General features: G+C 43.3%; 1 protein-coding gene across 5 annotated transcripts in view; it reads right to left on the bottom strand.

The window, feature by feature from the left end:
* The window catches only part of ksr1a (kinase suppressor of ras 1a), a 32,676-nt gene extending 16,638 nt beyond the window's left edge, over window positions 1-16,038 (bottom strand). For 4 of the 5 annotated variants that reach the window (XM_017489783.3, XM_017489782.3, XM_017489784.3 and 1 more), the window contains exons 1-2: window positions 15,582-16,038; window positions 607-747 (exon numbers count right to left, since the gene is read on the bottom strand). In XM_017489783.3, the coding sequence (XP_017345272.1) occupies window positions 607-747; window positions 15,582-15,731 (291 nt within the window). In that variant the 5' untranslated portion in view covers window positions 15,732-16,038. Of the gene's footprint in view, window positions 1-606; window positions 748-2,503; window positions 4,327-15,581 lie in introns of those variants that run through there. The other variant, XM_017489786.3, reaches the window with a different exon arrangement.
* Window positions 16,039-18,302: the final 2,264 nt, after the last annotated feature.

The following is an 18,302-nucleotide window of genomic DNA, read 5'->3' as shown; positions in this document are numbered from 1 at the left end:
CACAAATCAGGCCAAATACAAATGATATACAAAGACTAACTCCGAACACATATGAACATATAAGTGTGTGGAAAGTTTGCACACCCTTAGGGACATGTATTAGCAAGGGGAGCTACAGAAAAATCTCCGGAGTTATAAGTCAGTTACTCACTTCAGTACCGCAGTCTGATCTTTTAAAGTCACACGGGGCACACTGGCGTGATACGACCATGTCTGTGAGGTCGTGTGACACCGTGATGGGGCACGTGCATGGCAACTTGCCTTACGAGTCACTGATTTGAGTTAGCTCTTTGCGCTAAGCTGACTAAGCTCTGAAACACTCAGACTAAGAGGTTCTGTTCTGTCTGAGAAGCCATTAAGTGGGTGTTGGTAATACTAACACCAGCACGTGCCATTTGCATGATCTCGTAAACTCCTGATAAACCTGAGGCGCATGCACTGAGTTTCAGCTGGAAATGTGACGGACAGTGCTGGCTCATTTAGAAACCAGAGGATCACATTGATAGTGCACTTCAAAATCTGTATCGAAGCCAAAGCCAGAATCAATCATTACAATCGCAAAACTCCGGATTTCCACATCCCTAATGCTGCGTGTTCGTATGTCACCTCTATGAGCTCGGCTCTCAGGCTGACGGTGCGTAGCCAGTCCCCCAGGTGCGGGAACGTGTCCAGGGCCTGCGGTCGCTCTGTCTCCGGAACCTTCAGCTTGCACTGCAGCTGCTTGCAGATGTACTTCATGAGCTTCACCTGCAGGGGGCGACAGAGAACCAGATGCAGGAGGGAGGGGCGAGTTAGCAAGGGAAAGAAATTCTTACAGCTGGGTTTTTCTTTGTTTTTTTTTTGCATTTGGACACATATGTGGAAGTCATTATTAATTTACGACAGTAATCACATGGGTCAGAATGCATTTCACAGGCCGAGATGAGTCCGTTTTTGAGAAATCTGACTTTGGCAACTCGCGTTGACATTGTGTAAGAAGAATAACTTCAGAGCCGGTAAACAAAGTGTTAACATTTTGTATTAGATTCATTTACAGCATTAGTTAACATTAACAAACCATTCACACTTCAACAGTGGTAAAAACAAACAAACAAAAAAAAAACCCCACACACAACCGGATTATTATTTACACTTGCATTATCCGGTCTTTATTCTATCCATGACTAGACACAAGCAAACATAAACGAGCATAAATTCAATCACATCATGTTACTAAATCTCAATAAACTAATCTGTTTATCTGCACTCAAGGCAGTGGGTGGAACTTTTTCATATTTCATATCAATCATTTGAAATCGTCCTGAATGGAATCCACCTCTTTATTGCAGCTGTTTATTATTTATTCAACATGTAAACCGAACATCAATCATCATAAGTGCATCTGCTTTGTACTAGTGATACATTAACAGTAACGTGGATTTTGTGAGGAATTAAACACTTGGGGTAAAAATTAATGCTAAAATTCTTGCAGAGTTTTTCGCGCTTTATTTTTTGCAGAAAACTACTTGAAACCACACAGGACTGTCTTGCATGCGTTGGTAAATGAGACCATTTAGCTGTACTCATGTGCATCGAAGAGGGCTTTGGCTGCATGCGCGCTGTGATGATGTCACATGGCGCGTCTCGCCCCAAACCTGCGGTAAATTTTGCGGAAATTTTTAAAAAATGTCAAGCTCCTCCGAATATCGCTCGAGTTTGCATTCATTTCCGCGATCGCAAAATCTCTAAATCCTGGAGGGACTGTAAATATCATGATACACATCAAGCACTGTTAAAATGTCAAGTTTTATGATATATTTTTCGGTACTGTCCACCTCTATTTGCATAAAATGTCCATTTTTTATTTTTTTTTGCAGTATCTATCATTTCTTCGAATCACACAATCAACTAATCATTTCTGCATGTTCATAGCTGTCTATAAACACACAACGATGCGAAACTCATTCCACTGTCTTGCCAAGGAGACGCGGGACTGGAGTGTGTAAGAGCTGACTCAGGATCTGGGCCAGGGTTTACCCATCATATAATATTCTGCTGAGATCGCGGAACGCTTCTGATACCCCTATCCACCACAGCTCACGAATCCCGAGAGCCTCGGACATGCCGTTGCAGAGACGTTCTTACGTGACGGGCCTTTACGGTCTTTCTTTTCCCTCTTTGCCGTGCCACACAAACATTCACGCTCAGTGGGCAAGCGGAAGGATAATTGCCACAGCGTTAATGAGCTGGAGCTAATTATACACAGGCGTATTAAGGTATTTGTGTGAACCATTGTTCGAGGTCAGAACGCAAAAACAGTGTGCATGAGGACGCCAAAAATAAAACGCTGCATGTTGCAATGCAAGAAAGTCTTTTTTTTTTTTTTTTTTGGCTTATTCTTAATCAACATATCAAGATCTAAAAATACACAATAAAAGTAGGTTCAATGGTAGGTCAAAGGTGGTTCCATCGAAACCTAAACTCTTTTACGTGCCCAAAGAGGACCAATAAGATACATACTCACAATCTCCGGTATGTTCTGATACAACTCGGTCTCAACGTCGATTCAAAAAGTGATTCTGGGATCCAGAGTTACTCTGTTGTAGCCATCCATGACCAGGAGTCAAGAAAGCAAAAATCAGCCGTGCTTTTTGGTGGAAAGGACGGGATTTCTCTCTCCCCTGCCAATCACAGCGACACCACCCAATCGACTAAGTCTGTAAGCTTGTGTATGTAGAAGAGGGCAGATAGTCCTTTCCTCAGCACATGCTAGTCTTCACACTTTAGCCCTCGTGTGATGGGGGAGATGGTTGGTATTTGGCAAATGACGCAATTGGGAGTCGTGCCGAAAACACTAAACGACATCGGCACATCTGCGAGACATCGCTGAAGATCTGGATGCGGTTTAAGGCTGAGATTGTGGGTAAACAAGACTTCCATTAGCTAGATTAGCTTTGTAGCGCTGATAAAAAATAGGAGAAGCGAATTCCAGACAACAAACATGTTCTGATTGATTGACTCGGTGACAGGGGAAAATGGGCTAAATTTGAGCTCAGTGGTTAAGGTCTTGGCTTGTCGCTGGAAGGTTTGTAACTCTCAGAGAGCCTCTGTTGGGCCTTTGATCAACACTCTTAACCCTCAATTATGTGCTTATACAAGCTCTATAATTGGATCGGATTCTGCCTAGCTTCTAAGTCGCTTTGGATAAAACCATCTGCCGAATGAATAAATGTAAATGTAAAAAAAAAAAAAACAACGGCTCCAAATCAAGCCCGTTGCATGATTATATCTAATCTACATCATGCCACTTCACTTGGCTCTATGCCCCGGTGCAGTGAGCATGCCATCTGACTGAATCTCTCCCCCACAATCCCTGCTTATTTCCCCTCCAGCAAACAGGCCCGTCAAACAGATATAAATAGCTGTTATTATATGGAAGCGCACAGCAAGCATACCTCCTCTCGGGGGCGTCTGCGCTGCTGCCATGGCAACCGGGTGTCATCAGAGCGTCGCAGCGAGTGACATCAGCACTCTCGAGTTCACAGTGAGGTGAACACATGGCTGCGTCAGGCCTGGCTTCCTCATGGCGATTCTCTCCTCCAGGCCTCTATCTATCTGCCTCGAGATTTGCAGGATGCCTTTTTTTTTTGGTTCCTACCTCCCTACCCTGGCGGCGTGTCAGGATCTTTTTGAATAACAAAACGCGACATGGGAGGGAGCGTTCTGTGAGGCAGCTCCCCTCCGATTTCTTTGCAAACAAAACAGCGCCGGCCAGCACAAGAGGAATTTTCCAGAGAGACAAGAGTGCTGACCAGAGCAAGAGAGAGAGAGAGAGAGAGAGAGAGAGAGAGAGAGAGACACAGAGAGACAGAGATCTGATATCTGGCTCAATTTCTTTAGATAAAGGAGCATCTACGGTTGTGTGCAGAAATGTTGGCACCTGTATACAAACCATTGTAATTCTGTTCAGAGATCTTTTACAGAATTAAATTACAAGACTGGTGGTTCGGCCAGCGACTGGATGGGTGCCAAAACTTTTGCGCACCCCTTTTGTCACAACTGGTTGTTTTGCTATCTGATCATTTGTTCAACTAGTAAATAGTAATTGCGCACCAAAATTCAGAAAGTTAGAAAATGAACAAAACATACAATTTGAACATGGGTGCACAAACTTTTGCATACGTCTCTTTTCTCTTTATTCATCTCTCTCTCTCTCTCTCTCTCTCTCTCTCTCTGTCAATTTCAGCATGCTTTAGTGGCTGCACAGATAATAGTACATGTATTGCCAAAATCTTGGGTTATGTGATTATAATTTTTTTTTTTTTTTTTTAAAAAGAGTAAATTGAACAATCTGTTAACTGTAAAATGAAAATGTACCAAAAGGGAGGTGGGGTGGGGGGGATGGGGGTGTTTGACCCTCCCTCGCTGCGTTTTTTAACGAGGACAGGTTGTGCAGACGTCTCAGCCGAGCTGCAGCAGCTGATGACGCAGGGAGGACGAGGGGTGGAGGGGTTAAACGGGGGAGCGTTAAGGAACAGGAGGAGGAGGAGGAAGAACAGGAGGACGAAGACTGGCCTGCTGAGACGGGTCCTTTCAGAAGGAGACCAGGCAGGCACATCGCTGACGCACGCTCAAGCTCTATTACCAGGAGGCTGGCGGCCATAAAGCCAGTCATCCTTTTCACACCTCCACCCACCTGCCAGCCAGCCTCCTCTAATCCCAGCCTTAATGAGCGCAGCGCGGATTCGGACGCCAGCGCCCAGGGGCTTCCAGCCAGGCTTGATCCATCACGCCATCATGGAGACAAAAATCCAAACTCACCACACTGTCTCTAGAACCTTCTTCCCCCATACACACAGCTGGATATGAGAGCATTTTCCCTAGTAGAAAACATCAAATCAAATGGATAGGGAAACCGCTTTAGCGTCAACGTTTGCAACAAACGCTAAGTGAATTTACAAGTTTTTACTACTAAAAACTCTTCTGAGCTTTCGCGGTTTGAATCTTGGCGATAGCACGGCGTACGTGGCATGCGTGGGATTGGAAAGCCAATCATGAGTGTGTGTTAGCTTATGCACAGCTATGACAGCAGTTAATGCTCTCCTCTAAGCGTGTTTAGCAGCAGTATGAATAAGAAAAGCTCTGTACTTCAGACACGCCCCCTACAGTATGAGTCACGCAAGTGAAAGCTTCGCCATGTTTAATGGTGCTACATTCCAAATGTACAGCTTTTGTCTCGTTATACGCTGCTGAATCACGCAACCTCGGTGGCATTATTCATTTTTTTCATTTAGTCGTTGTACTTTTTAATGTTAAATGTTTTATTGAATTGAAAATGAATTGAATTGAAAAAAAAACAAAAAACAAAAAACCTAGTTCGTGAGAAGGCCTGCGCTCTATTAAAGAAACCAGTTCCTCATTAGGCGTTTTTCAAGAGTGTCAAAATAAAAAACCGAGTCAAGTGCCTTTTACGGATCATTCACGCTCATGCTACACTTTCAATCCAGACCTGCGAAGGAGAAGTTCTCGTCCTTGGGTGTGAGCCTACGGTGGCTCGACGGCTAACAAAAGGAGCGAGCGCTAATACCAAGGACCTGTCAGAAAAGAAAAAGCACGTGGAGTGTCGGGTAACGGAAAGGAACTTGCGCTGAGAGCAGAGCTCATGAACAAACTAGCATAGCTAATAATCTAGTTGCTAAATGCTAATCTTGTGCAGGATGTTCATGGCCTCGAACGAAAAAAGATTCATTTCCTTTTCATTCCAGTCAGCGTAAAGGATGAAAGGCGAAATGTGTGACAAATTGAAAAGCGGGATATTTTTGTTCACGAGCTTTTCACTTTGCTAACAAATGAGCAACGCTACGCCGCTGAAGTACTGAACGACAAGGTCAAGAGCATCTCACCATCACAGTTATGGCTCGCTTACAAAATCTGTGAATACAGGAATATTGAGGAACGTGTATATGAGTGAAGAAGAAGGCCTCGAGTTAACTGCCAACATTTAAGAGGCTTCGTGTAGCTTAATCTCCTCACACGGACCTGCAGGTGGCCAGAACAGTAAACAACCTCCTCCTCCGTTCACGCTGACGCTTCATCTCTGGACTTTTTCCCCCCAAAGTTCAAACATTTGAATGACGCCAAATACAATGACAGGAGTACTGAACCTTTAAGTCAACATGTCAGAGAGATACAAATCCTCCCCCACAGTCATCGGTCACGGTGGGCTGCGGTCAAACCAGCTCACGGCTCCAAAGAAAGCAAAACAACACCCAGTTCTACCTCCTCTTGTTTTCTCACAGCCTATCTCCGCTAACGTTGACTTTGGGGTTTGGCCAGCGCAGGACATGAAGAAGACGGATTCATGTTTTGTTGGGTTTTTTATTTATTTTTTTGGGGGGGGTTTTACAATAGAGGCCCGGCGGAGTCGAAGACCCGGTGTCTAGTCAAACCACGCAAACAAGAACATCAGGTTCCCAGCTATTCATCGTTGAACCTTTTCAAATATAAAAAAGCTAAATGTAAACGATCTATTACAGTTAACGTCGAGCTAGCAACATCTATGCTGAAGACAGAGAATGACTAGCTGCCGCTCTACACAGCGTGAGGTCGCCAAATTAGCTACTTATGCATTCTAGCTTCACTAGCATCTCTCAGCAGCATCTCATTTTATTCTCCCTGTTTAGCATTCGATAAAGGGTGCAAACCGGTCCTTCTGAGCCAACAGTAGCCGAAAATAGTCCTCTTAAACCCCCCTCCCCCGTTCCCTCCGCTTCATATTATGACCCACGTCATCCAAATTAATTAAACCTTTTTTTCTACAGAGTCTCCATTTTGGTGTTGAGTTGTCCTGTTGCATGGACAGTCAAGGTCTTGAGTGTCTTGAACACACACACACACACACACACACTGCAGGTAGTTTGGGGATCACACAGCCAGCGCAGAGAACAATATGTTGGTGCAAGTGTGACGTTAGGTTTCCTAGCAACCCCAACCCAGGGGCCTTTGGTGGCGTTTTTTTTTTTTTTTTTTTTTTTCCCCCAGAGTGGGATTTTCCCACAGACAGAAAACGTCTCCAGAAGATCAGCTCAATGTTCACACCACCTCTATAAGACACACACCTCCATGAGAGCCTGATCGTCATGCCTGAGCTTAGCCATTGGCATAATTTAAGATCTGTTTAAGTGGTGAGACGAAAGAAAAACAACAACAACAACAAAACCTATAACTATCCTCTGCAAGTCCTGAGATTCATCATACACATCCCCCCTTTTTTTTTTTTTTTTTTTTTAATCTGTGTAAACACTACAATCCACTACAGGACCCTTCGAGTTAAAGCACAGTTGGATTTGAACGGGGGTGGGAATGTACACTTGCTAATCGAGAACAAAAAGGCAGAGCTGAAGAGTTGCGTCACTGGATCCGTGTGTTATGGCAACATCGTGCTGCCCGTGCAGAAGGAGGTAAACACACGCGCGACGCTACCATGGCAACGCGTCCTTGACGTCCGCACACATGACGGACGGCTAAAGGGCACGGCCACGCCCGGCTCATCGGAGCTGCAGGGAGGCTAAAAACCGACCTGGTATCAAATAGGAGCATTTCAGTGGTGCTGTTTTGTTTTTTTTTAATGCGGAAATGATCAAACTCTTTGATCATTAGACATGTGCCGATAAACCAGTTAGACGATATATTGAGATATCGATGACCAATGAAATGATAGTGGTTCATTCCCTTTAATTCACAATAATTCGCGATGAGTCTGATCGAGGAGTTAGCATTAAATCAGCCTTACGTTGCATGTGACATTTTCAACGAAGCCAACCCCGTAATTCTTCACAAGATCGGAAAAAAATAAAGGAGGACAAAAGTCACGGCTTACAGCTCATGGAAATAAAAAATCCAGTGTCTTGAAATATAAGGTAATATAGTGTTTTTATCTGAGCTGAAAAGCTAGCAAGCGTCTGCTAGTAAACAAATCACACTGAAAGTGTTTTTCCATTTTCACTTTAAACGCTGCTTAATGAGACAGACAGAAATCATTTTTTAGTAATTCCAAATATATATATATATATATATATATATATATATATATATATATATACTACAACCATGAAAAACAGGTTCAAATACTAGCGATAAGTCAGTGTTTCTGATTAGCATGTTTATTAGCAATTTCAGTCATCAAATCGCTTACCACGACTTAAAACAAAACTTCCAAGAACGCATACATTACTCTTAAGCAGAGATAAACCATAGTACTATGATTAAATGCAAATATTAAATACCAATTTTTTATTATTTTTTTTAAAATGCCAGTGATGCTAGCATACCTGATTTTAACGAGCGAACTTAACCAACAGTACTATATATATATATATATATATATATATATATATATATATATATATATATATATATATATATATATATATATATATATTTTTACATTTTATTTTACTATACAATTTATTAGCGAATTCAGTTCTGAGACCGACAATTTGTACCGTCTTTAGACTTTCACAAGGCGCTGGAAAGCGAACAGGAATGTCACAGCGAGATCACATCAACAGAACTGTGCTAGCGAAGTGACGCTAGTATGTGATGACTGAAACGAAATCGATCCTCTCCTGTGTGACACGACCATGATGCCAGTGCCGCGAAAGGCAAACGCTCAACAATCCGAAGGAACGTGGTGGATTGAGGTTTGAGGCTTTGGGAGAAGGTGTCCTCTCTGTGTTAGCAAAGATTCGATAGCCCCGATGGCTAGTTGATCAGAACTAAATATTCGTGACAGGATCGCTGCTGACTAAACGGGCTCAGGTGAGGACGGATTATTAGCGCCGCACAGCTAATAAATCAGCAAAAATCACAATTTACCTGCTTGTCAATTGTTCATGAGGACAAAAAGCCACCTTGTTCGCTGTTGGTGAGCCACTTAAAATAATAAAGCTACACTGATGTGAGGTGCGAGGCAAGCGCTTTGAATAACAAATGAGATGCTCCGGAACATCTCAAGGAGACACTTTGAAACCGCGCCTGTTTCGTGGAACGTGTGTGACGATAACAAAGAAGAAAAAGTCCACGTCATGCTCCAAACGCAGCAATAATTTCAAGCAATCAATTGAAAGCAAGTCCATTTTTGTGACGAAACACGATCGAGCCATAACGGTGAGCTTAGCTAGATACGGGGGTGTCTTTTTTTTTTTTTTAAATCAATCACAAATTCTCCACTGAATGTTAGCTTTCTAACCAATCACAATGCGGTATAATGAAAAAACGTTGAGACTGCAAAGTCATTCAGCTACACAAACCAAATTAAATATTGCTATACAACAATGGCCAGAGCGACACTAGGTCTTTCCAGCAAATTTATCGAGTCTGACACTGGAGACTCCTTCAATACATGTTTAATAACTGACTCTTTACATGAAACTTCACCGTATCCACCTTTATAGTTGAGGTCATATTTTAGCTAGCTTCTGAAGGGCAGTACTAAATGAAAAAATATGATCTTTAAACAAACAAAATAATAGCGATTTACCCAAAAGTTTACCCCCCCCCCCCCCCCCCCCCCCTGGCTGTTAATGTAACGTGCTGCCTTCTTGTGCATGAGTGAATGTTGGCATTTTTTGCAATAGATATCTCTGAGTCTCTCAGTTGTCGTCAGTGTGAAAAGATGGGTCTCAGCATCACATAGCCGCTGTTGGAAAGGGCCCAAATATGCAGAGGATGTAGGACGTGGAGGATTTTTCTGAAGAACAGTGGGCAGTTACAATATTGCATTTAGTAGTGCTTGTTTTGAAGCATGACCCCATCCTACTGAGAAGGACATGGTCTGAAGCGACAGTTGACTTTTCTATCGGTATAGTCATCACAGTAGGGAGTGTGTGGGCGTCGCTGAAGGGGCTTCCACTAATCAGGGGTCTCCTAATATCACACAGCCAGACTTTATGCTCTAATAACTCCTACACAAAGCCGCTTGGTCTTCATCCTGTAAATGACTTGACATATGGATGATCCCCTTCCCTGTTGCTCTGCAGCAGGCCCAGGGTTTGAACTCTTTCCCGAACACGACCTTCTCGCTACGTAGATTGAAGACGGCCGACAGAGCCGATCTTACAACCCGAATTTGGCACAGACGCGGTGGAGCAACTGAGAAAAAAAAAAAAAAAAAGCTCACTTTGATAACGCATCCCTCTCCCAATTTATCCATCCGCAGCAGCGCGAGTCCAATATAGCATGGCAGGGGGAAAAAATAGATCTCCTCACAGAAGGAAAAGAGGGAGGGCTGTGTATTGGGGGGGATGTTGTTACTGCAATCACCTGCTCTGCTGTACCCCCTCCTTCCTTTCCCTGAAAACACACACAGCCTGCTGGGAGACCCATCCCTTTTAAACATCTGGTTGGTTTCTTCTCCTCTCAATCCCCTCCCCTTTCCTCCCCCTCTCATCCGGCCTCTTCGCGCATCACACGTCATTTTCTTATTTAACAATCAACCCCTGAAAACACCAGGCAGGGGGACGAAAGACGAGCCAAATATAGAAGCAGCCATAATAGCACGGCGCTCTGCAACACGCTTTTTCCAAAGCAAGGGCCCATATGGGTGAAATCGGCAAATGCTGCTAAGTTTCTGTTCCCCCTGCTTCTTAAAAAAGCCTAATTGCATCTCTTTGTTTGTCTGCGTTGGAGGAAGTCGGTTTTCAGAGACGCATCGAGACACAAAGCAACGTCCTCCCTACAGGAACCGGCTCACACGACTCCTCCATAAACTCCCACACTGAATTGGCGTTATTGTAACAGCAAAACAATCATGGCTCTTATATATATCGTTATTATATTTCTATACTCTTAGTATATACTTGTGTGAGAGCCAAACGTCAGGGACAACAGTATTTCAATATCGTTCGTATAAACTGCTCAAATCTGTTTTTAAAAAATCCATGTAGTGTCCTCAACCGAATTTAATCCTTGCATTGGTGCTGCACTGTAATACTGTATTTATTCTATATAAAATTAAAACTCACGACACTGTAAGGCATATGGAGCATCATTTCAGATGTCCATTTGGATACTTTCTTAATTTGTTCAATTATAAGACTTATAATTTAATTATAAGTTTAATTATAATGTTTTAATTATAAAACACACGCGTTTATTTGGAACGATAAAGTCAGCCTTTATTTATTAACCTCTGGCGACTTTACTAGAAAGAGTACTGACATCTCGAATGTAAAACGTTGTATGAAAGAGATAACGATTTGGCGTTGTTCTGTTATCATAGCTAGGCCTCTGACAATTAATACACAGTGGCATAATTGAATTGCTTGAGCCGATATTGGCAAACAGTGGGTCCATAGATACAAGCAAATGGCTACGTTATCACATATCATATCAGTCTAATCCAAATTTTAAAATCGTGGCATAGTTATACAGGAGCGATGATTCTTCATACGTTTCATCTCATCTTCAGGCTGAAATGGTCCACGGGCTGAGCGCAGACTTGAGTAGGATGCATCATGGGAAATGCACACAATGGAGAAGCTGGCAGGCTTTGTATGAACATGTTTAGTTCCAACAAGCGAAATCAGATGTTTTTCAACTTCCCAAAATATGCTCGAGGATCCGACAAAACCCGTGAGATGGAGTCCCACGGAGATGTTTTGTGCTAGACCAATACAGGAGGGACATCTAGTAAAGAACTGGGAGCGAGGCTGATGCCAGGCTGCAATCAGAGAGAGAGCGTGTAAAATCTGAAGCACCGCCTCATAGCACCATCGTCCGCTCGCAAGCACAACTCGGTGTGGGGGGGGGGGGGGGGGGGGGGGGGGGGGGATGGCCTGAAGTGGAATAACAAAAGGTTTTGTGGTGAGAATCTAATGTGAGTTCAAGCCTCTTTTGATTGCGCTGAAGTGCAGGTGGCGATGAGAGACAGGTGGGAGGAGGGCATCTGGAGTGTGACAACCACTTCAGCTGTGCTTATTCGACGCAGGAATTAACAGACCGTTTAGAGCCTGTTACACTCAGTGAGAGTCGACGAGCTCCACTCAGTCCTCCCTGAACAGCCCTAGAGTGTCCACTCTCTCGGTCCTAACGGGAGCCGAGACGGCTTTACCTGCCGCTTTGGACTGCTGATACGGAATATTATTATCGTAGACACTCACTGCAGTCATGACCTGTATAGTATATATAACTGCCGGACGTTTTGACATCATATTTTCACATCCGACGAGGATTTTTATTTCGTTTGCCCCCTTTTTTTTAAGGACGTTTTCAAATTTCGACCTCTCAGAATCAGAACCGTAAAGTATCTGTCGAAACAGATAGTGATAAAATCACAACCCTTGAAAAAGAAAACCTGAATAGTGTGACATATTTCTATTACGTAGTACTGATCAGACCTTGGCGCCGCATTCTGCTTCCGTTTGCCCGGGCAAGACAGAAAAAAATAACCAAATCACACATCATATGCTAACGAGGTCTGTACCTGTAAATGAAGCGAGAGCTACCCTGCAGTCACGCTGTACTACGACTAGCCCGCAGAGCAAAAGAGGAAAAGGGCCCGATCAGCAAAAATGGCCGGACAGACACTTAGAGACTTAAAGAGGAAGCTGATTGGGCAATTCCTCAACAGTCACGACCCTGACACTTCAGGAAGTGTTGTGAAAGGGTCTAAAAGAAGGCCTTGGACTACAGATATAGGGGAGCATGGCCAAACTTCCTGTCCTGACAGGAAGCAGAACTGAAAGCAGTTCGTTCAGTTTGTGGTACTAAAATAGAGTGAGTAGGCATGTGCTGAGATTACCGTTTCATAACACGAGAAAATGTAGAAAATTGCTCCATGTTTAAGTGCATGTGCTACTTTACTGATCTAATACGGTTTATTATCATACAGTACTATAATTATACGCCGCTATGGCTAAAATATTATATCACGATACTTCGGGAATCTCACACAATACATGATATGTTCCGTGAGATTTAGGCTTGCTAACCAAACCATTCAAAAATCGTGAAAGAACGCCTACAGAAACACGTAGCTCATAGTCACTTGGTCAGTATTATTCAAGCGCTAGAAACCTTTGCAGTATCGATATTATCTCATCGGATCGCTTCGCCCTAGTTCTGCGATTCTCCCAATATGAGTACAAATAATGGGCAAGGTTATAATTTCAAAGGTCTAACACCGTGCATCATTAGTTTAATAGTAACTCACAAATAGTTTCAGTGTCCAATATCGCAATATACCGCGTATCTGATTATCAGAACAGCATTAGGATCGAAACAGTATTACAAAAATAAACAAAAAAGGCAGAACAACTCTTGCAAATTCTTCCAGATATGTCTCAGATTCTGTTGTTCTCTATGAAGGAGGTGAAATTCAGGCCTGGTCCGTGGTAATGTCGGACATTTTGAACCCACTGTTTTCTGGCCTTGGTAGAATTTTCAATCCACTTCCCAGCGAGAGAAAACAGCACGCGCCGGGCGTCCGAGCCCATAACCGTTTCGCCATGGCTGCCACTTTCGTTTTTTTTTTTTTTGACCATTTCTGTCTTTAGAGCACTGTCTTGCGTCACTTGTATACGATACAAGGCAGTCAAGCATGAATTTAAAATATCTTATACAGAAAACTCAAGAAATACTACCATTCTGGTAGTCTGCGCAAGTCATGAGAAGGTCGCGAGGTCAATTCACATAACTGCTAAAGAGCCACTGCTGAGGCATCATCTACGGATGAGTCGATGAAGTTCCGTAACAGTTCACTCGAGTCAGCTTCACTTGTTTGAATTTGGATTTAATCTTTTGTAAAATTCACGTTACAACGGATAGGATTAAGTGTTACTGAATCACAAAGGAATCGACTCTTTTTGAACTATATGATTCAATAAGTTGATTCATGAAACATGTTTGAGTAAAATCTCTCTTTTCTGACTATGATGGTGCGATCCTGAGACTCAGAAAGAATTAAGTTGTACTGGATAGTGAACTATACATGCAAAAGTTTTGTTCTTAGACATAAACAAAAAAAGGATATATACACAACGTATAGAAGAATGTGGGCTACCAGAGGAGTCAAAACACAGTATTTCTGGATGAGTGATGAATCACCTGAATCAACTCATGCTTATTCAAAAAGCTTACTTTGAAAGATTTCTTTCGCTAAAAGTGAAGTCCACAATGCACGTGATGACATGCATGAGCGTCATTCGCAGGACTGTACTCTGTATAAGCTAATGCACGGACGACATGCGATCGGTTGTCGTGCTCATAACATGTTCACCACAGGAGCTCTCTTCACTTACCGGGACTTAAATGGAAAATTTATTAAAAAATCAATCTAATGAAATAAATGCTGCATGCAATATATAGGCCGCACACACACACAAACACACGTGTATATGGCACAACCTTCATTGTATCTCATGAATAAAAACGGATGCATCTTTGTGCACAAACTGCCGTGACACTTCACAGGATCTCCTACACGTCTGTCCTGAAACGCTTATCATTAACAATGTATTCTTACAAATCAGGACAACCTTTTCGGCTCGTATCTTGGCTCTGAGGTGGCATAAAAACACACACACACACACACACACACTGCAGACGCAATGTTCCCAAAAATGCTTGCAGTTTCATACTGCTTATGCTTGTGCCAACGAGCAAAAACACAGCGCTGACAGAATGTTGCAGGGGTGCACTGTGATGTGCGCAGTCTGGTGCTACACAGTGCCTGAATTATTATTATTTTAATCATAAAATTGCACATATGAAGATTCAGGATAAAATTCTCACCGAAGGATTAGTGCATGATGATACAGAGTTTACGTGCTTGCAGGGATGTACCGTTTGTTCTGATTTTGGCCCTGGATCACTTTGATACAAAGCAAATGTATTTGACGCTGTAAATGAGTGTGGTACCGATTGACACGATGCATGTGTATGTGTGTGTGTATATATATATATATATATATATATATATATATATATATATATATATATATATATATATATGAATCCATCTTGCTTATGGTGTTGAACAAAACTTGGCAACAAGAGCATGCAGAGAAATGTTTTTTTTTTTTTTCTTTAGGATGCCAGACTCAGTAGTGGATCAGTGCTGGGTTCTGAGCTCTGATATCAGTTTTATCAACAAACAAAAGAAGAAGAAGAAGAAGAAGAAGAGGATGATGATGAAAAGGTGCTGGTGCATGCATGCATGCATGCATCCCTAGATTCTGTGGAAGGAAAGCCTCGCTTAACCTTGTGCAGTAGTTGCTATTTCTGTACATCAGTGCACGTGCATGTAGTGCACACGCATCTTTTTCCTGTCTATACCGTTCAGGATGCACGGTCCATCTTACGCGCGCGGCAGCAGCATCCACAAACGCAGTGTGTGTGCACACCAAATAAATAAATAAATAAATAAATAAATAAATAAATAAATAAATAAGGGAGAATGCAACAGAGAGCCTCGTGCAGGAAAGGAAGGAAGAAAGGAAGGTGGCTAGTTATAGGTACTCATTGATACCCCCCGCGCGTGCGTGCGAGCGAGCGTGCATGCATGCATGCGTGCGTGCGTGCGTGCGTTATTTCTGCGTTACCTCCAGCGTGCGGATCTCATGCTGCGTGAGGTCGTTGCTGGCGGCGCACTTGGTGCGCAGGCCCTGCAGGCTGGACAGCGAGATGTCGATCATGTTCTGGAGGAGCTCGCACTGGCGCAGCGCCGCCTCGCCTCCTCCATCGCTCGGCATCGGGCACGGCGAGTTACGCACCGCGGACACACCACACGAACGCGCGTATGCGCCACCGGAGGCGCGCCGCACGCACTTCGGCTCGACGAGAGAGAGAGAGAGAGACAGAGAGAGCGCGAGAGAGAGAGAGAGAGAGAGAGAGAGAGGGTGGCGTCGCGGCGGGGTGACTTGCGAGGTCCAATTTGCGAGGTCCAATCTCACCGGTTGTGGTTCCGCTAGATCCGTGCACTGTCCTCCTCGGACTGTCCTGCTGTCCCTCTCTCTCTCTCCCCGGCAGCCTCTCCCGTTAGGCTGCTGGGCGCTCCCCCCTCCCCTCCCCCTCTCCCTCTCCCCCCTTATCCGTCAGTCAGCTGTGAGAAACGTCGCAAGGGCGCGGTGCATGCTGGGAAATGGAGTGCCAACGTGCAAAACCGAGCGGACTGATTTCATTTTATACACCTTACACTTTCTCTGACGATCAGTGTTTCGTCCTACATGTTACCCTGGTGCACTGCGCTCGTCCATTCACTCACTTATTCGCACCTAGGGACAATTTAGCATACCCAACCCACCAGCTAGCATGTTTACAGAAGGTGGAGAAACCTGGAGAACCAGTGTGTCTAGATGGTTCGATAACCAATAGGCCAGTTAAACGCTGTGTTACAGCCCTAACGATGCTTTAAGACATTTCACAAGTTAACCCAACTATCTACAATGCTACAATTATAAACACGGTTTGGTGGTAAATTTCCTGTTGTAGAACGTCTTCTGATGCAACGACGCTAACTTCTCCACAACCAACAGTGTCTAGATGGCAAACCCAGCCGAACATTTAACTCTTATGTTCTTTTAGCTCGAATAACATTTAAAGGATTTTAACAAGGTATCTAGCTACCCACAAATCCAAACACGACATTTTGGTGGTTGATCCCTGTTACAAAAAAAACAACTTTCTGAGGCAACAAGGCTAACCTCTGTACCGATAGCTAGTCGAATAGCTCGCCAATCTATGTTACACACCTAATAATGTTTCAAGACGCTTAACGAGTTATCTAGCTAGCTAGAACCCTTTTTCGACTTTACCGTGTAGTGTTAAGATTTCCCGAAGCACCTAAAATTTGCATAGGAATGTAAATCATGTCAAATGGACAATTCAGGGTTGTTCGGTAAACTTGGAACATCATATAAAGAGCCAGGAATTAGACGTGGGTCATTTCTTTTTCCGTATTATTTTGAGGAAACAGAGTTCACACTACAGCGCTGCTAAATTCTCGATTCTGATCGGTGCTCAGTGTGCTCGTTCTGATAGGTTAGTTTCTATAGCGACAACTTACAGCGTACAAACCGACTTGTACGGTGGACACTCCGTGTAAACGGATTTTAGAATCACGTCAATGTTGATGTGGTGACCTTTTCTGTAAGGAGAGTTTATTGAGCACTGGTGGAAGGAGTCTCCAGTGTCAGCACTTTGTAACAGTCGGAGGTAAAGCTGTAGCATTCGATTTTCCGATAGGACAGCGGAGTTTACGCTTTGTAGTTTCGTGTAGCATGGCAAGCTGCAGAAAGGCAGGCTGATGAGAGAGCGACTGCTTATAGGTGCTATAGTAACATAAGTGATAATCTTAACTAACTTGTTTTGGTCCACAACAGAGAGAGAGAGAGAGAGTCTTTATCTTTTATGATATCATTAATGCATCAGCTTTTAAAACCCCTGAAATACCATAACGCACACTTTATCACACCCGTCAGTCCTCACCCCCAACATAACACTCCATAGTGTCTTGAAAATCTGCAACTCGCTGATCAAGTTACATGCAAATATACAAATTCCACTCTGAGGTGTGAGGAGATCAAACACAGAGGGAGGCTGGGGGCTTTGGATGTGCTGACGGACCAGCCGTCACAAATATTTCTCATGCTCCTGAAGGTGTGATGTTCTTCCATGTTAAACACTCCCATCTCAGCGCTGAGTCATTCTCCAAGCTCTGCACCCACTCCATCTGTCCTTTACCGACTGTGTGTCTCCATAGCTCCAGCCTAATCCCGCTTCCTCGCCGCCTCCATTATTTCGGGTTGATATATTTCCGAGCGAACGTACGCACAACACTGTGCAATAGCCTCAGACACGTGTGAGGAAATTTTGGAAAGCAAAAAGGCTTTTAAACATAATGAAAAGTCTAAATCACCCCCCCCCCCCCCCCCCCCCCCCAAAAAAAGAAAAATGTACTAGAAAAAGCAGCAAATAAAAAAATTAAAAAACATTGCTTTTAAAACTGTAAGGCCGATCCAAGCATTTTGGAGAAATTGCCACAGTCCGTATGCAGACTTTGGCTCTCACGTGTTTAAAAAATATACATATTTATTTATTAATTATTAGTATATGTAATAAGTGCTTTATTACTTATTATACCACAGCACTTTGAATTCTCCATTCTGATTGGTCAGCTAAGAGGACCACGGCCCTGACAATAGTTCTGACTGCAAATCACAGGTTTATATTAATGTACCGGTTATTAAATGTTATCATTTCAATAGTAGGACTAAGAAAGGGATTTGGTGAAGTTTTCTGCAAGGAGATTTTTATTTCACATT

Source organism: Ictalurus punctatus, chromosome 16, assembly GCF_001660625.3.
Source record: "Ictalurus punctatus breed USDA103 chromosome 16, Coco_2.0, whole genome shotgun sequence".
Lineage (NCBI taxonomy): Eukaryota > Metazoa > Chordata > Actinopteri > Siluriformes > Ictaluridae > Ictalurus > Ictalurus punctatus.
This window is presented reverse-complemented; position numbering and strand designations above follow the sequence as displayed.